The sequence below is a fragment of the Petromyzon marinus genome, unplaced genomic scaffold (assembly GCF_048934315.1).
Source record: "Petromyzon marinus isolate PM22_M1 ecotype Great Lakes invasive population unplaced genomic scaffold, UKy_Petmar_22M1.pri1.0 PM_G_Scaffold_32, whole genome shotgun sequence".
NCBI lineage: Eukaryota > Metazoa > Chordata > Hyperoartia > Petromyzontiformes > Petromyzontidae > Petromyzon > Petromyzon marinus.
The window spans coordinates 2547294-2573875 of NW_027422895.1; the positions used below are offsets into that span (position 1 = coordinate 2547294).

At 48.2% G+C, this 26582-nt stretch overlaps 1 protein-coding gene across 1 annotated transcript; it reads right to left on the reverse strand.

The window, feature by feature from the left end:
* Positions 1-444: 444 nt before the first annotated feature.
* Positions 445-18427, reverse strand: LOC142915525 (uncharacterized). Its single transcript, XM_076061281.1, has 6 exons — positions 18343-18427; positions 15946-16173; positions 13112-13606; positions 11770-11961; positions 10848-10908; positions 445-574 (listed from the first exon to the last, which is right to left on the reverse strand). The coding sequence occupies exons 2-6, from the start codon at positions 16091-16093 to the stop codon at positions 445-447; spliced, it is 1026 nt and encodes a 341-aa protein (XP_075917396.1). The 5' UTR covers positions 16094-16173; positions 18343-18427.
* Between the last annotated feature and the right edge of the window lie 8155 nt (positions 18428-26582).

Consider the following 26582-nt stretch of genomic DNA (forward strand, 5'->3'; position numbering starts at 1 on the left):
TTTGTGGCGAGTCTGCGGGTCTCTTTGTGGCGAGTCTGTGGGTCTCTTTGTGGCGAGTCTGTGGGTCTCTTTGTGGTGAGTCTGCGGGTCTCTTTGTGGCGAGTCTGTGGGTCTCTTTGTGGCGAGTCTGTGGGTCTCTTTGTGGCGAGTCTGTGGGTCTCTTTGTGGCGGGTACGGGACACCGCCACCCCCCCACGATTTACAGCTTGAAAATCAAGTCGGGGGGGGGGGGAAATTACTTTTGATCAACGTGAGGATAATAACAAAAACAATACCACACTCCAGTGGCGGACTTGCAAACGCTGCACACACAAACACAAAGATTCCCCGTGCCGCGTACAGCCTTACTAGGCTGCTGAGGGCTCGGTGTCAGTAGCCAGTGCACCAATGAAGGCCGGGAGAGAACCATCGGCAGGGCTTGTCACCGTCAGCCTCCTCCTCCCTTTACACCTCCACCTCCACCACCTCCACCACCTCCTCCACCTCCACCACCTCCTCCACGTGCAGCTGCGTCATCTCCACGGTGTCGCCGCCGTCTCCGCCGTCACCGGCCAGCACGTTGCTCCCGTAGCCGCTGGAGGGAGCGGAGAAAGTAGGCGAGGGTGATACGTACGTACCTAGCGTGAGAGTGATAAGTACTAACCTAGCGTGAGAGTGATACGTACGTACCTAGCGTGAGAGTGATACGTACGTACCTAGCGTGAGAGTGATACGTACGTACCTAGCGTGAGAGTGATATGTACTAACCTAGCGTGAGACTGATACGTATGTACATAGCGTGAGAGTGATATGTACTAACCTAGCGTGAGACTGATATGTACTAACCTAGCGTGAGAGTGATACGTACTAACCTAGCGTGAGAATGATACATGCTAACCTAGCGTGAGAATGATACGTACTAACCTAGCGTGAGAATGATACGTACTAACCTAGCGTGAGGGTGATACGCACTAACCTAGCGTGAGGGTGATACGTACGTACCTAGCGTGAGAGTGATACGTACTAACCTAGCGTGAGAGTGATACGTGCTAACCTAGCATGAGAGTGATACGTGCTAACCTAGCGTGAGGGTGATACGTACTAACCTAGCGTGAGAGTGATACGTACTAACCTAGCGTGAGAGTGATACGTACGTACCTAGCGTGAGAATGATACGTACTTACCTAGCGCGTGAGTGTGTACGTACGTACCTAGCGCGTGAGCGTGTACGTAGTAACCTAGCGTGAGAGTGACACGTACGTACCTAGCATGAGAGTGATACGTACGTACCTAGCGTGAGAATGATACATACTAACCTAGCGTGAGAATGATACGTGCTAACCTAGCGTGAGAGTGATACGTGCTAACCTAGCGTGAGAGTGATACGTGCTAACCTAGCGTGAGAGTGATACACACTAACCTAGCGTGAGAGTGATACGTACGTACCTAGCGTGAGAGTGATACGTACTAACCTAGCGTGAGAATGATACATGCTAACCTAGCGTGAGAGTGATACGTACGTACCTAGCGTGAGGGTGATACGTAATAACCTAGCGTGAGAGTGATACGTACTAACCTAGCGTGAGAGTGATACGTACGTACCTAGCGTGAGAGTGATACGTACGTACCTAGCGTGAGGGTGATGCGTACATACCTAGCGCGTGAGAGTGATACGTACTAACCTAGCGTGAGGGTGATACGTACCAACCTAGCGTGAGAGTGATACGTACTAACCTAGCGTGAGAGTGATACGTACTAACCTAGCGTGAGGGTGATACGTACTAACCTAGTGTGAGAGTGATACGTACTAATCTAGTGTGAGGGTGATACGTACTAACCTAGCGTGAGAATGATACGTACTAACCTAGTGTGAGAGTGATAGGTACTAACCTAGTGTGAGGGTGATACGTACTAACCTAGCGTGAGAGTGATACGTACGTACCTAGCGTGAGAGTGATACGTATGTACCTAGCGTGAGAGTGATACGTACTAACCTAGCGTGAGAGTGATACGTACGCACCTAGTGTGAGAGTGATACGTGCGTACCTAGCGTGAGAGTGATACGTACTAACCTAGTGTGAGAGTGATACGTACTAACCTAGCATGAGAGTGATACGTACTAACCTAGCGTGAGAGTGATACGTACGTACCTAGCGCGTGAGAGTGATACGTACTAACCTAGCGTGAGAGTGATATGTACTAACCTAGCGTGAGAGTGATACGTACTAACCTAGCGTGAGAGTGATACATACTTACTTAGCGTGAGAATGATACGTGCTAACCTAGCGTGAGAGTGATACGTACGTACCTAGCGCGTGAGCGTGTACGTAGCAACCTAGCGTGAGAGTGACACGTACGTACCTAGCGTGAGAGTGATACGTACGTACCTAGCGTGAGAATGATACATACTAACCTAGCGTGAGAATGATACGTGCTAACCTAGCGTGAGAGTGATACGTGCTAACCTAGCGTGAGAGTGATATGTGCTAACCTAGCATGAGGGTGATACGTACTAACCTAGCGTGAGAGTGATACGTACGTACCTAGCGTGAGAATGATACGCACTAACCTAGCGTGAGGGTGATACGTACTAACCTAGCGCGAGAGTGATACGTACGTACCTAGCGTGAGAGTGATACGTACTAACCTAGCGTGAGAATGATACATGCTAACCTAGCGTGAGAGTGATACGTACGTACCTAGCGTGAGGGTGATACGTACTAACCTAGTGCGAGAGTGATACGTATGTACCTAGCGTGAGGGTGATACGTACTAACCTAGCGTGAGAGTGATACGTACTAACCTAGCGTGAGAGTGATACGTACGTACCTAGCGTGAGAGTGATACGTACGTACCTAGCGTGAGGGTGATGCGTACGTACCTAGCGCGTGAGAGTGATACGTACTAACCTAGCGTGAGGGTGATACGTACTAACCTAGCGTGAGAGTGATACGTACTAACCTAGCGTGAGAGTGATACATACTAACCTAGCGTGAGGGTGATACGTACTAACCTAGTGTGAGAGTGATACGTACTAACCTAGTGTGAGGGTGATACGTACTAACCTAGCGTGAGAATGATACGTACGCACCTAGCGTGAGGGTGATACGTACTAACCTAGCGTGAGAGTGATACGTACGTACCTAGCGTGAGAGTGATACGTACGTACCTAGCGTGAGAGTGATACGTACTAACCTAGCGTGAGAGTGATACGTACGTACCTAGCGTGAGAGTGATACGTACGTACCTAGCGTGAGAGTGATACGTACTAACCTAGCGTGAGAGTGATACGTACTAACCTAGCGTGAGAGTGATACGTACTTACCTAGCGTGAGAATGATACGTACTAACCTAGCGTGAGAGTGATACATACTAACCTAGTGTGAGAGTGATACGTACTAACCTAGCGTGAGAGCGATACGTACTTACCTAGCGTGAGAATGATACGTGCTAACCTAGCGTGAGAGTGATACGTACGTACCTAGCGCGTGAGCGTGTACGTAGTAACCTAGCGTGAGAGTGACACGTACGTACCTAGCGTTAGAGTGATACGTACGTACCTAGCGTGAGAATGATACATACTAACCTAGCGTGAGAATGATACGTACTAACCTAGCGTGAGGGTGATACGTACTAACCTAGCGTGAGAGAGATATGTACTAACCTAGCGTGAGAATGATACGTGCTAACCTAGCGTGAGAGTGATACGTGCTAACCTAGCGTGAGAGTGATACGTGCTAACCTAGCGTGAGGGTGATACGTACTAACCTAGCGTGAGAGTGATACGTACCTAGCGTGAGAATGATACGCACTAACCTATCGTGAGGGTGATACTTACTAACCTAGCGCGAGAGTGATACGTGCGTACCTAGCGTGAGAGTGATACGTACTAACCTAGCGTGAGAATGATACGTGCTAACCTAGCGTGAGAGTGATACGTACGTACCTAGCGTGAGGGTGATACGTACTATCCTAGCGTGAGAGTGATACGTACTAACCTAGCGTGAGAGTGATACGTACGTACCTAGCGTGAGAGTGATACGTACGTACCTAGCGTGAGGGTGATGCGTACGTACCTAGCGCGTGAGAGTGATACGTACTAACCTAGCGTGAGGGTGATACGCACTAACCTAGCGTGAGAGTGATACGTACTAACCTAGCATGAGAGTGATACGTACTAACCTGGCGTGAGGGTGATACGTACTAACCTAGTGTGAGAGTGATACGTACTAACCTAGCGTGAGAATGATACGTATGCACCTAGCGTGAGGGTGATACGTACTAACCTAGCGTGAGAGTGATACGTACGTACCTAGCGTGAGAGTGATACGTACGTACCTAGCGTGAGAGTGATACGTACTAACCTAGCGTGAGAGTGATACGTACATACCTAGTGCGAGAGTGATACGTGCTAACCTAGCTTGAGAGTGATACGTACTTACCTAGCATGAGAATGATACGTGCTAACCTAGCGTGAGAGTGATACGTACGTACCTAGCGCGTGACAGTGATACGTACGTACCTAGCGTGAGAGTGATACGTACTAACCTAGCGTGAGAGTGATAGGTACTATCCTAGCGTGAGAGTGATACGTACTAACTTACCGTGAGAGTGATACGTACGTACCTAGCGCGTGAGAGGGATACGTACTAACCTAGTGTGAGAGTGATACGTACTAACCTAGCGTGAGAGCGATACGTACTTACCTAGCGTGAGAATGATACGTGCTAACCTAGCGTGAGAGTGATACGTACGTACCTAGCGCGTGAGCGTGTACGTAGTAACCTAGCGTGAGAGTGACACGTACGTACCTAGCGTGAGAGTGATACGTACGTACCTAGCGTGAGAATGATACATACTAACCTAGCGTGAGAATGATACGTACTAACCTAGCGTGAGGGTGATACATACTAACCTAGCGTGAGAGTGATATGTACTAACCTAGCGTGAGAATGATACGTGCTAACCTAGCGTGAGAGTGATACGTGCTAACCTAGCGTGAGAGTGATACGTGCTAACCTAGCGTGAGGGTGATACGTACTAACCTAGCGTGAGAGTGATACGTACATACCTAGCGTGAGAATGATACGCACTAACCTATCGTGAGGGTGATACTTACTAACCTAGCGCGAGAGTGATACGTACGTACCTAGCGTGAGAGTGATACGTACTAACCTAGCGTGAGAATGATACTTGCTAACCTAGCGTGAGAGTGATACGTACGTACCTAGCGTGAGGGTGATACGTACTATCCTAGCGTGAGAGTGATACGTACTAACCTAGCGTGAGAGTGATACGTACGTACCTAGCGTGAGAGTGATACGTACGTACCTAGCGTGAGGGTGATGCGTACGTACCTAGCGCGTGAGAGTTATACGTACTAACCTAGCGTGAGGGTGATACGCACTAACCTAGCGTGAGAGTGATACGTACGTGCCTAGCGTGAGAGTGATACGTACGTACCTAGCGTGAGAATGATACATACTAACCTAGCGTGAGAATGATACGTGCTAACCTAGCGTGAGAGTGATACGTGCTAACCTAGCGTGAGAGTGATACGTGCTAACCTAGCGTGAGAGTGATACACACTAACCTAGCGTGAGAGTGATACGTACGTACCTAGCGTGAGAGTGATACGTACTAACCTAGCGTGAGAATGATACATGCTAACCTAGCGTGAGAGTGATACGTACGTACCTAGCGTGAGGGTGATACGTAATAACCTAGCGTGAGAGTGATACGTACTAACCTAGCGTGAGAGTGATACGTACGTACCTAGCGTGAGAGTGATACGTACGTACCTAGCGTGAGGGTGATGCGTACATACCTAGCGCGTGAGAGTGATACGTACTAACCTAGCGTGAGGGTGATACGTACCAACCTAGCGTGAGAGTGATACGTACTAACCTAGCGTGAGAGTGATACGTACTAACCTAGCGTGAGGGTGATACGTACTAACCTAGTGTGAGAGTGATACGTACTAATCTAGTGTGAGGGTGATACGTACTAACCTAGCGTGAGAATGATACGTACTAACCTAGTGTGAGAGTGATACGTACTAACCTAGTGTGAGGGTGATACGTACTAACCTAGCGTGAGAGTGATACGTACGTACCTAGCGTGAGAGTGATACGTATGTACCTAGCGTGAGAGTGATACGTACTAACCTAGCGTGAGAGTGATACGTACGCACCTAGTGTGAGAGTGATACGTGCGTACCTAGCGTGAGAGTGATACGTACTAACCTAGTGTGAGAGTGATACGTACTAACCTAGCATGAGAGTGATACGTACTAACCTAGCGTGAGAGTGATACGTACGTACCTAGCGCGTGAGAGTGATACGTACTAACCTAGCGTGAGAGTGATATGTACTAACCTAGCGTGAGAGTGATACGTACTAACCTAGCGTGAGAGTGATACATACTTACTTAGCGTGAGAATGATACGTGCTAACCTAGCGTGAGAGTGATACGTACGTACCTAGCGCGTGAGCGTGTACGTAGCAACCTAGCGTGAGAGTGACACGTACGTACCTAGCGTGAGAGTGATACGTACGTACCTAGCGTGAGAATGATACATACTAACCTAGCGTGAGAATGATACGTGCTAACCTAGCGTGAGAGTGATACGTGCTAACCTAGCGTGAGAGTGATATGTGCTAACCTAGCATGAGGGTGATACGTACTAACCTAGCGTGAGAGTGATACGTACGTACCTAGCGTGAGAATGATACGCACTAACCTAGCGTGAGGGTGATACGTACTAACCTAGCGCGAGAGTGATACGTACGTACCTAGCGTGAGAGTGATACGTACTAACCTAGCGTGAGAATGATACATGCTAACCTAGCGTGAGAGTGATACGTACGTACCTAGCGTGAGGGTGATACGTACTAACCTAGTGCGAGAGTGATACGTATGTACCTAGCGTGAGGGTGATACGTACTAACCTAGCGTGAGAGTGATACGTACTAACCTAGCGTGAGAGTGATACGTACGTACCTAGCGTGAGAGTGATACGTACGTACCTAGCGTGAGGGTGATGCGTACGTACCTAGCGCGTGAGAGTGATACGTACTAACCTAGCGTGAGGGTGATACGTACTAACCTAGCGTGAGAGTGATACGTACTAACCTAGCGTGAGAGTGATACATACTAACCTAGCGTGAGGGTGATACGTACTAACCTAGTGTGAGAGTGATACGTACTAACCTAGTGTGAGGGTGATACGTACTAACCTAGCGTGAGAATGATACGTACGCACCTAGCGCGAGGGTGATACGTACTAACCTAGCGTGAGAGTGATACGTACGTACCTAGCGTGAGAGTGATACGTACGTACCTAGCGTGAGAGTGATACGTACTAACCTAGCGTGAGAGTGATACGTACGTACCTAGCGTGAGAGTGATACGTACGTACCTAGCGTGAGAGTGATACGTACTAACCTAGCGTGAGAGTGATACGTACTAACCTAGCGTGAGAGTGATACGTACTTACCTAGCGTGAGAATGATACGTACTAACCTAGCGTGAGAGTGATACATACTAACCTAGTGTGAGAGTGATACGTACTAACCTAGCGTGAGAGCGATACGTACTTACCTAGCGTGAGAATGATACGTGCTAACCTAGCGTGAGAGTGATACGTACGTACCTAGCGCGTGAGCGTGTACGTAGTAACCTAGCGTGAGAGTGACACGTACGTACCTAGCGTTAGAGTGATACGTACGTACCTAGCGTGAGAATGATACATACTAACCTAGCGTGAGAATGATACGTACTAACCTAGCGTGAGGGTGATACGTACTAACCTAGCGTGAGAGAGATATGTACTAACCTAGCGTGAGAATGATACGTGCTAACCTAGCGTGAGAGTGATACGTGCTAACCTAGCGTGAGAGTGATACGTGCTAACCTAGCGTGAGGGTGATACGTACTAACCTAGCGTGAGAGTGATACGTACCTAGCGTGAGAATGATACGCACTAACCTATCGTGAGGGTGATACTTACTAACCTAGCGCGAGAGTGATACGTGCGTACCTAGCGTGAGAGTGATACGTACTAACCTAGCGTGAGAATGATACGTGCTAACCTAGCGTGAGAGTGATACGTACGTACCTAGCGTGAGGGTGATACGTACTATCCTAGCGTGAGAGTGATACGTACTAACCTAGCGTGAGAGTGATACGTACGTACCTAGCGTGAGAGTGATACGTACGTACCTAGCGTGAGGGTGATGCGTACGTACCTAGCGCGTGAGAGTGATACGTACTAACCTAGCGTGAGGGTGATACGCACTAACCTAGCGTGAGAGTGATACGTACTAACCTAGCATGAGAGTGATACGTACTAACCTGGCGTGAGGGTGATACGTACTAACCTAGTGTGAGAGTGATACGTACTAACCTAGCGTGAGAATGATACGTATGCACCTAGCGTGAGGGTGATACGTACTAACCTAGCGTGAGAGTGATACGTACGTACCTAGCGTGAGAGTGATACGTACGTACCTAGCGTGAGAGTGATACGTACTAACCTAGCGTGAGAGTGATACGTACATACCTAGTGCGAGAGTGATACGTGCTAACCTAGCTTGAGAGTGATACGTACTTACCTAGCATGAGAATGATACGTGCTAACCTAGCGTGAGAGTGATACGTACGTACCTAGCGCGTGACAGTGATACGTACGTACCTAGCGTGAGAGTGATACGTACTAACCTAGCGTGAGAGTGATAGGTACTATCCTAGCGTGAGAGTGATACGTACTAACTTACCGTGAGAGTGATACGTACGTACCTAGCGCGTGAGAGGGATACGTACTAACCTAGTGTGAGAGTGATACGTACTAACCTAGCGTGAGAGCGATACGTACTTACCTAGCGTGAGAATGATACGTGCTAACTTAGCGTGAGAGTGATACGTACGTACCTAGCGCGTGAGCGTGTACGTAGTAACCTAGCGTGAGAGTGACACGTACGTACCTAGCGTGAGAGTGATACGTACGTACCTAGCGTGAGAATGATACATACTAACCTAGCGTGAGAATGATACGTACTAACCTAGCGTGAGGGTGATACATACTAACCTAGCGTGAGAGTGATATGTACTAACCTAGCGTGAGAATGATACGTGCTAACCTAGCGTGAGAGTGATACGTGCTAACCTAGCGTGAGAGTGATACGTGCTAACCTAGCGTGAGGGTGATACGTACTAACCTAGCGTGAGAGTGATACGTACATACCTAGCGTGAGAATGATACGCACTAACCTATCGTGAGGGTGATACTTACTAACCTAGCGCGAGAGTGATACGTACGTACCTAGCGTGAGAGTGATACGTACTAACCTAGCGTGAGAATGATACTTGCTAACCTAGCGTGAGAGTGATACGTACGTACCTAGCGTGAGGGTGATACGTACTATCCTAGCGTGAGAGTGATACGTACTAACCTAGCGTGAGAGTGATACGTACGTACCTAGCGTGAGAGTGATACGTACGTACCTAGCGTGAGGGTGATGCGTACGTACCTAGCGCGTGAGAGTTATACGTACTAACCTAGCGTGAGGGTGATACGCACTAACCTAGCGTGAGAGTGATACGTACGTGCCTAGCGTGAGAGTGATACGTACTAACCTAGCGTGAGAGTGATACGTACGTACCTAGCGTGAGAGTGATACGTACGTACCTAGCGTGAGAGTGATACGTACTAACCTAGCGTGAGAGTAATACGTACGTACCTAGTGTGAGAGTGATACGTACGTACCTAGCGTGAGAGTGATACGTACTAACATAGCGTGAGAGTGATACGTACTAACCTAGCGTGAGAGTAATACGTACGTACCTAGTGTGAGAGTGATACGTACGTACCTAGCGTGAGAGTGATACGTACTAACCTAGTGTGAGAGTGATACGTACTAACCTAGCGTGAGAGTGATACGTACTAACCTAGCGTGAGAGTGATACGTACGTACCTAGCGCGTGAGAGTGATACGTACTAACCTAGCGTGAGAGTGATACGTACTAACCTAGCGTGAGAGTGATACGTACTAACCTAGCGTGAGAGTGATACGTACTAACCTAGCGTGAGAGTGATACGTACTAACCTAGCGTGAGAATGATACGCACTAACCTAGCGTGAGAGTGATACGTACTAACCTAGCGTGAGAATGATACGCACTAACCTAGCGTGAGAGTGATACGTACTAACCTAGCGTAAGAGTGATACGTGCTAACCTAGCGTGAGAATGATACGTACTAACCTAGCGTGAGAGTGATACGTACTAACCTAGCGTGAGAATAATACGTACTAACCTAGCGTGAGGGTGATACGTACTAACCTAGCGCGAGAGTGATACGTACGCACCTAGCGTGAGAGTGATACGTACTAACCTAGCGTGAGAATGATACATGCTAACCTAGTGTGAGAGTGATACATACTAACCTAGCGTGAGGGTGATACGTACTAACCTAGCGCGAGAGTGATACGTACGTACCTAGCGTGAGAGTAATACGTACGTACCTAGCGTGAGAATGATACGTGCTAACCTAGCGTGAGAGTGATACGTGCTAACCTAGCGTGAGAGTGATACGTACTAACCTAGCGTGAGAGTGATACGTACTTACCTAGCGTGAGAATGATACGTGCTAACCTAGCGTGAGAGTGATACGTACGTACCTAGCGCGTGAGCGCTAGGTACGTACGGAGCGCTGTGTCGCGTCGCCCCGCGTGGTGTGGCGACCACTTGGGGAGCGGCTTTCATCCGGCGGTGTCAACCGGGGGGGGGAGGGGGGAGGGGGACGAGGTCTTAAAATTCAGATTGTTTCTGTTCCACCACGGTGGCGGCAGCTGTGTTGGCGGTGGCTACCTGCAATCAGAGACGGTATCCTTCTCGGGGACCAGGCTCGGCGCGTTTCCTCCTCGCTCGTCTGCTGGGGAACGAGAAAAATCTACGCGGAACGTTGCGACAAATGGAACACGCGAACACGAACACAAACACATGCGCCGCCGTCGGCACGTGCAAAGTAGAGCAACGTTTAACAAATCTATAACAAGTATATAGATACAAACACCAATACGTTGTTTGTGTATCTTACCGGGTAAGCCCCCCACTGTGCTACTACGTGACTTGTTTAGTAGAAGCTACGCCGGCTATCACAAGTGACAGCTCAACTCAGTGGCTTATTGTCGTCGTCGTCATCGTCGTCGTTATCATCGTCGACGACATCATCATCGTCATCATCATCGTCATCGTTGTCATCATCGTCGTCATTGTCGTCATCATCGTCATCGTCATCACCGTCGTCATCATCGTCATCATCGTCATCATCGTCGTCATCATCGTCATCATCCTCGTCGTCGTCGTCATCATCATCATCGTCATCGTCATCATCGTCGTCATCGGGTGGCAAATAAAGAGCAGCAGCCAAATGGCTCTGAACGCGTAAACGCAGGAAGTGTCAGGGTCGGGATAGAACCCATGACCTCCTGCGTACCAGGCGAGGTAGTTAACATCTCATAGCCACCGTGATTATGATGATGAGGGAGACACCGCAAACTCCAAATATACAGGTGTCAGGGGCGGGGATGTAACCCACGGACTCCTGTGTACCAGGCGAGGTCGTCAACATCTCAGCCATTGTGATGATGATCATGAGAGACACCGCAAACTTTAAATAAACAGCGGCAGCAGCAGGCGTCGTCAGAGTCTGGATCCAACCCACGACCTCCCAAGCACCAAGCGAGGCAGTCAACATCTCCGTAGCCACCGCAACGCCACCGCCGCTCACCGGGACGCTTGCCGGCGCTCCCTCTGCCCCACACGGTGCACATCAGGAAGGGGAGGATCGCCAGCACCGTTATGACCGACAGGAAGCTGATGGAGGCGCTGCTACTGCCGCTGGAGGGGAGCGTCGCCTCGTCTCCCGTAGACACCCCGGACGAGGGTGGGGAGGAGCGGAAGGTGGTAGTGGTGGTGGTGGCTACGAGATTGGGGAGGCACGGGGAGATACGGGGAGACACGGGTAGAAATGGGGAGACGTAGAGACACGGGGAAACAGAGAGAAAAAGTGAGACAGATACAGACAGCGAGACACAGACAGACAAACACAGACAGATTGCATAGCTGAGCGGTGTTGTTGGATGAAGTTCGTGAGGAGGAGGATTTGGTCTTCATCAATTCTGTGTCTGTCTGTGTGTGTCTATGTCTTTGTGTATCTGTGTCTGTCTATGGCTTCTATGACCTCCTGTCACAGGTGCTAGCAAAAGTGGCCACTCGGGATAGAGTCATCCCGTTGGGCGACTTCAATGCGCGAGGCACCTGGTCTGGAGTGATTGGAAGGCGTGGGCCAGATCAGCTCAATAACAACGGCAGGAGGCCGCTAGATTTTTGTGCAGCCCATGGGCTTGTAATTACCAACACGCTGTTCCGGCATCGGCGCATCCGCACAACATCACGGATGCATGCCGAGTCCAAGCAAGAACCATCTGCCGGACTACGTAGTGGATGCAACAGCGGATGCGAGCCCGTGCCCTTGAGACCAGAACCTGCCGTGGAGCCGATCTGGACAATGACCATCGGCTAGTCATCTGTAAGATGTGCCTGCCATTCTTCCACTCCGGCGGTGGGTGTACACCCAGGAGCCCATTCCAACCTAAAGTGGCCTGGTCTCAGCCGTGCACCCCAAGGGACGGACACTAAAATGGTCGATGGGCGTGCAGTCCACGACCCCTTGCGGAGCTCCGCGGTGGGAACTTTGGGCGGCACACGGGGGGGGGGGGGGGGGGAAGGGGGGGCACTCAAGCAAAGGGCGACCGTTAAAAATGCAGACGGGGAAAATTAACCAGATGGAGACGAAAATGATTTCACGGCCCAAGTTGGCGTGGGTGTTCATCCCAGAGCCACGTCAATTATCATTTGGCATGACACGAGAGAGAGGAGCGGTGCAGCAAGCTGACAGGGAAGGACTCGGGCCAGACGCGACCGTTAGCTGCGAAGACGCCAAGATCAGGAGGGAAAACACTCGGGAGACATGTCGGAGCGTCGGCGCGGCCGGCACGGCTACGGTGCGGCCGGCACGGCTACGGTGCGGCCGGCCGGGAACACGGCGCCCCCCCCCCACACTGACGTACCATCGTCGCGCGTGCGAGCCTGGATGGGCGGCGACGAGGGCCCCGGGCTGGCCCCCGTGTAGGCCCGCACCGTCACCTCGTAGGGGGCCCACTTGGTCAGCCCGTGCAGCGTCACGCTCCTCCGGTACGCGGGCTGACGCGGCGTCCGGCGCCAGCCGCCCCCCCGGCTCGGTCGCCCTCCCGTGCCGTCCCCTTCCTCGTCCCCTTGGTGGTCCCCTTGGTGGTCCCCTTGGTGGTCCCCTTGGTGGTCCCCTTCTTCCTCGTCGTCCCCTTCTTCTTCCTCGTCGTCATCGTCGTCGTCCCCATCTCCCGAGCCGTCGTCTGCGTCTGCTGCGTGCGCCACGCCTTGGCTGGGCAGCTCCCTGTAGGCCACCGTGTACCCCGTGACGCCGCCGCCGTCCTGCTGGCCGTGAGTGGGTGGCGGCTCCCAGCTGACCAGCAGGCTGCTGGAGTTGAGGGCCACGCACGTGATGTTCTGTGGGGGCGCGGAGGGGGCTGTGGGTCGGGTTGGGATTGCGGTGGAGGTGACGGAGTGGGGGGGTGGGGGGGGGGTCACCGTGAGTCGTGGTAATTGGGAGAAACATCAGAAACCACCGCAACTTGTGAAAACGATGAGAATGACCCAGGGGGTGAAAAATTCAAGTTAGTCAATGGCTGACCCCCCAGACCTGCAAGTTAGTCAATGACTAACTTTAATGACTTCAATGACTAACTTCAATGACTAACAATGACGAACTTGCAGGTCTGGGGGGGAGGGTGGTGCTCAACTTTGTTGTTGTTGTTAAGGAGACGCCTTGAATTAGTGACTGCGAATATTCAATTAGCACCGCGATTGGACTCCCCACGACCTAACAAAGAGCAAAACCGGGAGCTTTACAATTCCAACGATGTGAAAACAAAAAGACATTAACACCACCGTAGGCGTGGTGAACAACAACAACAACAACCAACAACAAAATACAACTCTCGTTAGGGACGTTAATAAATTAGTGGTGAAAAAAGCTCCTTGAAAGCTCAATGAAAATTCCAAGTAAAATTCCATCATCATTAAAACCTTCCGGTTATCTGTGAAGTACCGTGAATGACACAAATACATTCAGCTGGCAGGGTAGCCGTGACATCCACATCCCTCTAACAGTCCCACAGAGGCCGCGTGCCCTGCAGTAAACTACACAGACACAATCAACAATCAACAGGGCACGTCACCACACAATAATAATTGGGTCCTGTAACAATGGATCTCTCTCCCCTCCCCCCACACACATCCCCCCCACACACACACACATCCCCCACACACACATCTCCCCACACACACACACATCTCCCCCCACACACACACACATCCCCCCCACACCCACACAGACGAATCAATAGGAGTAATGAGTGTCACACACAGTGCTGGTACTTGTTGTGTACGTGTTAGTGCGGTGTGTTTGTGTAAAGTTGTGTAGCGTCACAACGTGGCTTACTGGGGATGACGAACACAACAAAATGAGTAAACAAAACGCTCTCTGTTAATGAGATTTTAAAGTTTTGATTTAAAGCTTTCGTGGCTGCAGTAATTCATATTCTTAGTTCTTTCGGTAAAGTCACGTTGAAGGGAAACAATAAATATCTCATTGTTGTTGTTGTATTTTCCTCTTGCCGTGATTTGTCCTTGCCGTGATTTGTCCTTGACACCTGATGAAGGTCGCTTGCGTTGTGATCGAAACGTCGTTGATTGTGTTTTGTTTTAATATAATTTTATTGTACTTCTACACACGTGACTTTACCGACAAAAACACCACTGAGTGAACTAAACACTTTCTGTTGTTTTCACTCAGCCACACAAACATCGATTACCAATCAACGCATTGACGAGCATTGATTACCAATCAACGCATTGACGAGCATCGATTACCAATCAACGCACTGACACACATCGATTACCAATCAACGCATTGACACACATCGATTACCAATCAATGCATTGACAAGCATCGATTACCAATCAATGCATTGACACATCGATTACTAATCAACGCATTGACGAGCATCGATTACCAATCAACACATTGACACACATCGATTACCAATCAACGCATTGACACACATCGATTACCAATCAACGCATTGACGAGCATCGATTACCAAACAATGCATTGACAAGCATCGATTACCAATCAATGCATTGACACATCGATTACCAATCACGCATTGACGAGCATCGATTACCAATCAACACATTGACACACATCGATTACCAATCAACGCATTGACACACATCGATTACCAATCAACGCATTGACACACATCGATTACCAATCAACGCACTGACACACATCGATTATCAATCAACGCATTGACACACATCGATTACCAATCAACGCATTGACGAGCATTGATTACCAATCAACGCACTGGCAAGCATCGATTACCAATCAAAGCACTGACGCCCCTCCCCCACCCATAACACAGCTTGATGAGCTAACGAGTAACTCTGTGTGTGACGCCACTTTGTGATCCTATGTTGTAAGAGTTTTATTATACTTGGTTCTTTCGGTTAAGTCACCACGTAGAAGGGAAATAATAAAATAATAAAAACATAATAGGCGAGAATTTTGTTTTATTGTTTTATTATTTTATTGTTTCCCTTCTACGTGGTGACTTTACCGAAACAACCGAGAAGATGAATCCTTGCAGTCACGAAAGCTTTAAGTCTAAATGTTATTTTATAATTGCTTTATGCCTCAAAACGTTGCTGTTGTGACGAGGACTTCACGTGAAGGGATGACACAAATAGACACCGCCTTTCCTTATTGTGAGAATATATAAATTACAACAATATCACTCACCTCCTCCTCCTCCTGCTGCTGCTGCTGCTCCTGCTGTACCCGTGGCGTCGGTCTCTACACCGGCACAGGCGACGAGACCGACACAGCACGCGACACAGAGCCCCACGGGCACCAACAACGACGACGATCCCCGCAGCTCCGCCATCATCGTCCTCGTCAAATCCTCCTCCTCAGTGAGCCTCGCCACGAGGCCTCGCTCTGTCTCCTCGTTGCCTGTCACGTGGCTCGCTAGCAGACACGGGGAGGGGGGGGGGTGAGGTGGGGGAGTGACGTGTGGGGGGGAGGGTGATGGGGCGTGGCTAACAAGGCTTGGGGAGGAGGGTGTGGGGGGGAGAGTGACGTGTGTGTGGGGGGGAGGGTGACGGGGTGTGGCTAACAAGGCTAGGGGAGGGGGGGTGACGTGTGTGTGGGGGAGGGTGATGGGGCGTGGCTAACAGCCTTGGGGAGGAGGGTGTGGGGGGGGAGTGACGTGTGTGGGGGGGAGGGTGATGGGGCGTGGCTAACAGGCTTGGGGAGGGGGGGGATAGGTCATAGTTCAGTTATTTGGTATAGCCCTGTGAGCCATTCGGCTCTTGAATCGGGTGCAACCGCAACAAACAAAAAACTAAAACATGAACAAGAAAACATCTTGAAGTGACTTTGAGTGACTGTGCAAACAGAAAATCCAGGGAAAAACAGCAAAATATTTCACAAAAAGCACCGTACACCAATGCTGTGTGCACATAGCATGCGACGTTTCAATTGCAACACAAGCAATCATCATCAGGTACAAATGCAAGAGAAAGCAAACCTAGTGAACTTAGAAATGTAATGCAATACAACACAGAGAGTCGGCCAACATAACAGTCAACACCCCACCTGGTTGATCACGTTCTTCCAAAGGTTGCTCAATTTGAAAGAGAGACAAAACACAGACACGGAGACACACAGACAGAGAGAGATATAACACAGAGACACACAGAGAGAGATACAAACATACAGTGAGGGAAACAAGTATTTGATCCCCTGCTGATTTTGTACGTTTGCCCACTGACAAAGAAATTATCAGTCTATAATGTTAACGGTAGGTTTATTTGAACAGTGAGAGACAGAATAACAAGGCCGTAGCCATGGAGTCAACATTGGGGGGGACCAAACCTACCAGGGGGTCTGGGGTCCGCCCCCCAGAAAGAAAAAATCTAAATTTTAAAACTAATTTCCTGACATTTCCTAAAATATTGAAAAATTTCACTAACACATGGGATGGAATTTGTATTATTTGATACAATATTGTATAATATTGTATTGTATTACATTGCTCTGTGTTGTTTCTTTTTTAACTTTTCTTGTTTCATAGTATGTAATGGCAGAGATTAGGGATTCATAAAGTACAACGCAATCATATAAACACAAATCTACGCATTGTTATATGAAGACACGTCCTAGTTTTGTGGCCAAGGTTAAGCGAAATTGTTTTTATTAACATAGCATAGCAATTATTATTTTAAAAAATATTTTTATAGCAATATATTGGGGGTACATTTTGAGCATATTTGATTATTGTGGGGGGATATGTCCCCCACCAATATATATTATAATTATTATAACATATTATAATTATTATAATATATTATAATTACGGCCTTGTGTCAATGAGAGATTTCGAACTTTGGTGACTGCAGGAAATAATAATAACACGAGGACACGCAGAGAGAGAGAGAAAGCACACTTATATTCTTGGTTCTGTCGGTAAAGTCACCACGTAGAAGGGAAACAATAAAATAATAAAAAATATAAAACAACAAAATTCTCACGTTTCGACTGCAACACAAGCAATCATCATCAGGTGTGAAAGCCACGGCAAGAAAATTTGAAAACCACAGAAAGAAAATTTCAAAATGTTCTTGCTGATGGTTTTCACACCTGATGATGATTGCTTGTGCTGCAGTTGAAACGTCGTGATAATTTTATTGTTTTATATATTTTTATTATTTTATTGTTTCCCTTCTACGTGGTCGTGACTTTACCAAAAGAACCAAGAATATGAATCCCTGCAGTCAAGAAAGCTTTAAATCAAAAGCACACTTAATCAAATAAACTGAGTAAAACTTGGAAATGTAATGCAATGCAACACAGAAAGTCGGTCAACACACAATAAACGAATAGCCTGGTAGATTACTTTCTTACAAAGATTGCTCAACTAAGCGAGATAATTAAAGTAAATGCAATCAGGCGAGGGCAGGAGGCAAGGCCCCGCGTGGCTAGGCCCCACGTTGTAAAGTTCCAACCTGGACATCGATTCCCATGCTCGCTGCTACTCAACTGACATCCCTGAGAGAGAGCGAGGCTCTACCTTGGTAAACAACAACAACAACCACCACAACGACCACCACCACAACCGCGATGAGAATTTCTCACCTCGGATTTCAGTTCACGCGCGGAGCGGCAGATTTCTGTCACCTCGTGACGTCACGCGGCAGCAGGAGATGACGTCACTTGGGTGATACAAGAACACTCCCCTCCCGCAGCGAGCCGGTCCTAATTTAAATAAATTATGTTAATGAGCCCGGCCCATACGTGGAGGGATGGGGCGTAGGTGCTGAAACCCGTCGCAATAAACTCGCGACGGAGTCACCGGGCGTAGCTTTTCCCAAATAAGGATTGTACTTGAACAAATAACGGAAGTTGACCCAGGCAAAGGTGACGTCACGCTCAAGGGCGCGGTAGACGGGGTGGGGTGAATACCTTGGTGACATGACGTCCCTAGCGAGGTACACCTCCCCCTGGCGTTTCACGCCGATGAGGTGTGCTGAGTAGTGACGTCACAGAGCGGGGTTGGAGTTTAAGTTGATTTAGATTCATTTTCCATTGCTCCCTCCCTTGAACTCAGCAACAACAACAATGTGGACATTGCATCCCACTGGGATTTTTAGCACACAGCGTTGGTGTACGGTGCTTTTTTCAGGAATATTTTGCTGTTTTTTATTCACTTTAAGATGTGTTTCTTTTTCTGTTTTCAGAGTCACACAAAGTCACTTTAAGATGTGTTTCTTGTTCGTGTTTGTGGTGGTTGCACTTGATTCAAGAGCCGAATGGCTCACAGGGGTATACCAAAATATATAAACTTAAATTATTGTGTACACACTGTGTGTGTGTACACACTGTGTATGTACACGCTGTGTGTGTGCACTGTGTGTGTACACGTACACACTGTGTGTGTACAGTGTGTGTGTGTACACTGTGTGTGTGTACATGTACACACTGTGTGTGTGTGTACACTGTGTGTGTGTACAGTGAATGTACACTGTGTGTGTACACTGTGTGTGTACACGTACACAGTGTGTGTACACTGTGTGTGTACACTGTGTGTGTGCACTGTGTGTGTGTGCACTGTGTGTGTGTACACTGTGTGTGTGTACACTGTGTGTGCACTGTGTGTGTGTACACTGTGTGTGCACTGTGTGTGTGTACACTGCGTGTGTACACTGTGTGTGTGTACACTGTGTGTGTGTACACTGTGGGGGGCACAGTCATCTCAGTCGACCAATGGGCATCTTTTCATCAATTTATTATTTTCAAATTTTCTTGTTTTTTTGTTTTCTATTTACGTGACTTTACCGAAAGAACCAAGAATGTGGTAGCACATTCTCTATTTATTGCAGAGGTTCAGGGTTAAAATCCGACAGGCACACCTGGCTACCCCAGTAACATTCACCACAATATGCGCAGTCTGCTGAACGGCAGATGTAAAACATAACGTTGTGTCATTCACAACGCACATTGCATGTTGTTGTCACGGTCAAAATTGGGTTAATTCCAAACATTATCCAGAAACTCCACAACGGAGACACGCACCCCCTGTACCAACGACGGAGTCGCAGGGACAGACGCTCGATAACGTTGGAATCGATCTGCAGATGGCCAGCAGCTCCGTGTCACCTTATCTCGATCCCGCAATCCCAACCAGGTGAAAGTCCGCATCGAACCGAACCCCCGGCAAGGCCATTGTCTACTTAACGACGAGAGAAAATTCACACGAAATGTCGTTTTCAATGAATAAGCTTTTAATGAAGAAATACAATTATACAATTCAAGACATAATACAATTAAAAGTTGTTTCATTTTCAAACTTCAAGACGGAGCATCGGGAGCTTGCGTGGAGGCGTCGTTCGTGTGAAATTTTTTTCGTGACTTTCCTGGCCCAAGGCCGCAAATGGTTGAGGGGCGCCGCAGGCGGTCAGGTTCGCTTCAACCCTTGGTCGTGAACATCCAGACGTGAATCAGCAAGGGGCATTTCATGTCCTAGTTCGACAAAATCTACGTCATCACGTAAGACAAAACTGCAATTCGTGTTGTAGAGAATGAACCTCCTCCTCTACGTGTAACTTTTAAGCGGTGTGCCATGTAACTGATTAATGATCAGAGTGTGCTCCTTATTTCAAAGACGATGAGTTGCTCCAGAGGGAGATGCTTCCTGAAAACACAAAAATACCCTTTGACCTGTATCACAAGAACAATGAGTCTCACCCGAGTTATCGGTACAGGTTACTTCCAAAACACACACTTTGTCCAAATATCACTTATTCAATGTTTGACCCTTATAGACAAAATGTTACATGTACGCACACAATCGGACAAGTATTAATTCTAAATTATTGACAGGCATATTAACAAAATTTAATTACTGCACTGAAATATACTGCATCAGGTTACATCGCATTGACAAGAAGCTATTTAAAAAAATACGCACCGTCTGCTTAACAGTGTATGTACAACAAACTATTGTAGTGTCATTCAAAACGAGTAGGCCATTGCATGCTGGCGTCTGGGTCAAAATTTATCAAATTCTAAACATTACCTACAAACTCCACAACTAAGATGCCACATCAATCATCGCCCCCTACTGACAGGCTCTTGTCCACATGCAGGCCGGTGCAGGGCCACCACCTTGTGCCACGCAGGGGCAGCTGCTACTTGGGGATGCTCTTCAAGTGTCTGAGACAAGATACAAAACTCCGAATTGCCAGAGGCGATTAAGCAAGCACCCATATAAGTGGAATTATTAAATAACAAAAATCACGACGTTTTGGCCACAACACAAGTGGCCTTCATCAGGTGAAGGGACCGTGCTGTCATGATGAAGGCCACGTGTGTTGTGGCCGAAACATCGTGATTTTTGTTATTTTATCTTTTTACCTACGTGACTTTGCCGAATAGAACCAAAGAGTATGGATCCTTGCAGTCACGAAAGCTTCAAATCTAGAATGTAATTATTGAAACCGAGTGAATGCTTGGGAGCTTATTGGCTCTCGCTCCTGGTTATAGATTAACCCAACCCACAGGTCCACAAAGAATGGCCACTCTCACCATGCAGATTTAACCTAGGAACTGAGTGTTCAACTTCACATTCTTGTCATTAAAGGCCTGTGACAAAGGTGCATCCATTGGAGCGACCAGAGTGGAGTCAGCTCCGGGAGAGGCAACCACCTCGCCCCACGCTGCTCCTCCACTTCGAGGTCTGCGGAGAACTTCGCCACCACCACCACCAGCGTGGCGATCTTCACGGCTGTGCTCACTGTGGTTCTGCTGCTCATGCAGCCGATGGTGGAACTCCTCGGAGGATCTCGGCGTGGGGGTTCGAACATCAACGGCTCCAACGCCACCACCACCACCACCATAAACAACTACTCGGGACTCATGAAGGACGTCTCTCCACCGGCAGTGGTCGCCACCGGGGGACCGATGTTCACCAGCGGCCACGCAAACGGACAGGAGAGGGACGGCCCAGCCTGGCCCCCCGGGATGTCCTGGCTCATGGACAGCGCGCCGACTCCTCTCCTGCACGCTGCGGGTCAGCTGTGCAGTAGCCACAGTGAGGACATAGTGGACAGCGTGCTCCCTGCCCTAGTGCAGGCTATGGGTCAGCTGTACAGCAGCTGCCAGGACATAGTGGACAGCGTGCTCCCTGCCCTACTGCAGGCTATGGGTCAGCTGTACAGCAGCTGCCAGGACATAGTGGACAGCGTGCTCCCTGCCCTAGTGCAGGCTATGGGTCAGCTGAGCGGCAGCTGCCAGGACATAGTGGACAGCGTGCTCCCTGCCCTGCCGCAGGTTATGGGTCAGCTGAGCGGCAGCTGCCAGGACATAGTGGACAGCGTGCTCCCTGCCCTAGTGCAGGCTATGGGTCAGCTGTGCAGTAGCCACAGTGAGGACATTGTGGACAGCTCGCTCCCTGCCCTACTGCAGGCTATGGGTCAGCTGTACAGTGGCTGCCAGGACATAGTGGACAGCGTGCTCCCTGCCCTACTGCAGGCTATGGGTCAGCTGTACAGCGGCTGCCAGGACATAGTGGACAGCGTGCTCCCTGCCCTGCTCAACGTCGTGCGTCAGCTGTACAGCGGGTGCAAGGAGGCCATCGGCTCCACCGTGCCGCTGAACACCCCGCACATCGCCGTGCGTCTCCGGCGTTTCGTACGTCGCAAAGTTGAGTGAGCAACATCCATCGTCGTCGTCATCATCATCAGCCACGGTCAATCCACTGGCGGGTAGAGACCTCCCCGTGCCGTCGCCACCTCCCACGATGCCGCTGTGCGGTGATCCACCCAGCGCCTGACACGTGGAGCGATTTCATTGCTTCGTCTCCCCACTGGGCATCCTCTCGGGTGACCCCCTCGCCGCCCATCGGCATCACTCGCCCCCTTCGCGCCCTCCACCGTCACCCTCAACTCCACCCGCAGTGGTTTCAACAGCCTGGTTGGGCACTGGAACGGTATCCCGGACAGTGCCGGATTAAGCTCGTGCGGGTCCTGTGGCATATATTATAAAGGTGCCCAAAATAAAATAAAATAACACAATTATTAAAACACAAAGTTTACACATCTACCGGGTCTCCACTTGACTTTGTATTGTCTAGGAGGAAGTCCACCCACACCTCCACTTCCACAAACTGCTGGGAGTTGCCTCGCTCTGCCTCACAGTCAGCATTCTCCTCCTGCTTCACATTGCCTCCATCGATGTGAAGGTCCCATTTTGGAGTTGAATCTTCATCTTCACATTTCACCTTCACTTCTTCCCTCTTCACCATCACTTCTTCCCTCTTCACCATCACCTCTTCATATTTCACCTCGATAACTTTAAAAGTGTCCACGCTGGGATTTTCTTCCGGTTCGTGTTTCATGAGGGATGGGCTCATGGTGGCACTTTTACTTTCACAAGCTGATTTCAGACTCCACTCCTTGTGGATCTTCTGATGCTTTTGTGTTTTCTGGTGTACTTGAAGATGTTGTTGCTGCGAAAACGCTCTCCCGCACGGAGTGCACCTGAAGGGTTTCTCTCCTGTGTGTATTCTCTGGTGTGTTACAAGAGTAGATGAATGTGCAAACGCCTTCCCACACACACTGCACTTGAAGGGTTTCTCTCCCGTGTGTGTTCTCTGGTGTTCTACAAGATTAGATGAATGTGCAAATGCCTTCCAACACACACTGCACTTGAAGGGTTTCTCTCCTGTGTGAGTTCTCTCGTGCCGTGTCATATCTCCAGTACGATCCGTGCTGTATGCACACCGGTCGCATTGGAGCCTTGTCCTACCGAGCTGCGCTGAGTGCCTTTGCTCCATCAGAACAATTCTGCGGAGGAAGCGTCAGAGGAAGCGTCAGCTGCAGACAGAAAAAAATAATATCCACACCATCTACACGACAGTATCGAGGCACAGAGGAATGCATATATAGTCACATGTGACTTACACGTCTATACTTATTCTTAGTTTTTTCGGTAAAGTCACGTTGAAGAGAAACAACAAAATAACAAAATATATATAAAACAATAAAAAATTCTCACGACGTTTCGACCATAACTCAAACGGTCATCATCAGGTGTGTCGGTTTGCATAAATTTATTTTTAAAACGGCACATTTATTTATTTATAAAAAAACGTTAGCGTCATGCGCAGCGATTGGCAGTTTGCCCAGGACTAGTCCATCTATTTTTTTGAAAAGAGGAGGGGGGAGACGAAATTTTTTATAATGTATGCTGTCTGAAAGCCACTGTAAGCGTGAACAATCAATCAAGAACTGAAATGATTTATCAAATTTTTCCAATGATTGCTAAGATAGAATCCATCTTCTCGGTTGAAATTGTCTCTGTGCTTGTATATGTGGATAGCCTCATGAACGAATCTCTCATGGAAGCCAGATGGCTTACAAAGAACCTCCGTCTTGGAAAAGTCAATGGCATGTGAGCCTACTGAATTAGAACAATGATCTGCTACGGCCGAGGTGTTGGTCCTACCGTGTTTAAGGTCTGCTTTATGTTCACGAATGCGGTCCGAGACATGGCGTTTGGTTTCTCCAATGTAACTACTACCACAGAGGCAACTTAGTTTGTAGACACCAGGGTATTGTATGTCCGGAATCACATCTTTTACAGACGGAACCAGATCACGGATTTTATGTAATGTGTTGAAACGGACCTGGATCTTGTGTTTATTCAAGATTTTGGAGATCTTTTTTGTGATCCCAGCAATGTAGGGTAAAGTGATGGTTTTGAAAGGCTCCTCAAGAGGGTTCTTCTTCATGGTTTGAGTGATAGCTTTGCGGATTGTATAGTCGGAGTAACCATTAGCCCTAAGAGCTTGGTGTACGTGCTTGAGTTCACTGCTTATGTGTTCCTGGTCGGATATGCATTGGGCTCTATGATACAGAGTCTTGATGAGAGAATTCTTCTGTGATGGATGGTGGTGGGAATCCGGTTTCAGATAAGCATCCGTATGGGTAGCTTTCCTGTAGACAGAGTGGCTCATTGAACCATCAGGTCTCTTTTTAATTAGGACATCCAAAAAAGGTATCTTGCCATCTATTTCGACTTCCATGGTAAATCTGATGGCTGGGTGTATGGAATTGATGTGGTCGAAGAATTGGTCTAGAGCAGGCCGGCCATGTGGCCAGATGACAAAAGTGTCATCCACGTACCTCTTCCATAAGGTTGGGCGCAGAGTGGCAGTCTGGATGGCGTCAGTCTCAAATTTCTCCATGAAAATGTTAGCTATAACTGGAGAAAGGGGGGTGCCCATTGGGGTGCCCTCAGTTTGTTTGTAGAAAGTTCCATTCCAAGTGAAGTATGTATTGGTTAAACAGTGTCTCACCAGGGGGGGTACCTCAGTGTTTAGTCCTTGATGAACCAAGTCTTCAATGATTGCAATGGTGTCAGGTACAGGAACCTTGGTGAATAAGGAAACTACATCAAAACTGACAAGCAGGTCGTCTGGGGACAGGGAAATACCCTTGATTGTTGATACCAGGTGAGTAGAATTTTGTACCGCAGAGGTGGTCTTTCCAGTGAAAGGACGCAGGATTTCAGACAAAAAACGAGCTAGTTTGTAGGTGGGGGAGCTGATAGTAGAGACTATGGGACGAAGAGGTGTATCAACTTTATGTATTTTTGGTAAGCCGTATAATCTTGGTGGCCTGGCAGCAGAAGGTTTCAACGAAAACTGTTTAGATTGATCAATTAATGCGGTTGAATCAGAAATTATTTTGTTGGTTTGTGTGACGAGGCTGTTGGTGGGATCTCTTTTTATTTTTGTATAACTACCATCGTCGAGTAATTCTTTAATTTTGTTGTTGTATTCTATTTTATCCATGATGACAGTAGCATTGCCTTTGTCAGCTGAGAGAACTACAATATCATTCCTCTTTTTTAATTTATATAATTCAAAACGCTCATCTTTGCTGAGGTTGCTAGCTGGCATCTTAGCGTTTTTGAGGGTTGCAGCGATTTCAGATCTTGCTACGTCTGCAGCGATGTGACCCAGGCCCCTGAGAGCAACGTCTACTTGGGCAATTATATCATTAACTGGTATGTGTTTAGGTGTGACTGCAAAGTTTAGACCTTTAGCTAAAACGGATTTCAGACCATCGGAAATAGAACTGTTACTGCGATTAATTACGACTTTATTAACGTCTAACTTTTTGGTGTGTGGGTCCGGTCTTTTGTTGAAGAGGAGGTTAAATTTGGAAATCAGGTTTTCCTTACATTTGGTCGACATAGTAGCAGCTGAAGAGGCAGTCATATTGTCTACATGTTCCCAATCCGATGTGGACATTATTGCCGTCAATGATAAGTGTGATTTGTAGAGTGTCTTGTCTAACTGATCTAGTTCTGTGCGTATAAGTCTGATTTTTTTCTGAGATAAGAGCTAAGCTAGTTTTGAAAAGAATTCGTTTCGCATTAGAAGAAGTTACAGCAGCAGAGGTCAGTGTAAATGCGATTGGTATTACCCCAGAGTCGCGGCATCTCTTCAGGAAGGTGAGAGACTCGATAAGCTGAGCTTTCTTATCCCGGAGTTTGTTGAAGGATCTTAAAGTTATGTGAAAACCCTCCCCGTAGAGGCGATTAAATTTTGATTTAAAGCTTTTGTGACTGCAGTAATTCATATTCTTAGTTTTTTCGGTAAAGTCACGTTGAAGAGAAACAACAAAATAACAAAATATATATAAAACAATAAAAAATTCTCACGACGTTTCGACCATAACTCAAACGGTCATCATCAGGTGTGTCGGTTTGCATAAATTTATTTTTAAAACGGCACATTTATTTATTTATAAAAAACGTTAGCGTCACGCGCAGCGATTGGCAGTTTGCCCAGGACTAGTCCATCTATT

What these genes read in the sequence shown, in the direction of transcription:
- LOC142915525 (XM_076061281.1), bottom strand. Translation starts at nt 16,093, where the DNA reads ATGATGGCGGAGCTGCGGGGATCGTCGTCGTTGTTGGTGCCCGTGGGG. An exon ending in GAGCGCCGGCAAGCGTCCCG is followed by an intron (nt 10,909 to 11,769) that starts GTGAGCGGCGGT and finishes GTTCCCCAGCAG; the next exon opens with ACGAGCGAGGAGGAAACGCG. An exon ending in GATACCGTCTCTGATTGCAG is followed by an intron (nt 575 to 10,847) that starts GTAGCCACCGCC and finishes CGCTCCCTCCAG; the next exon opens with CGGCTACGGGAGCAACGTGC.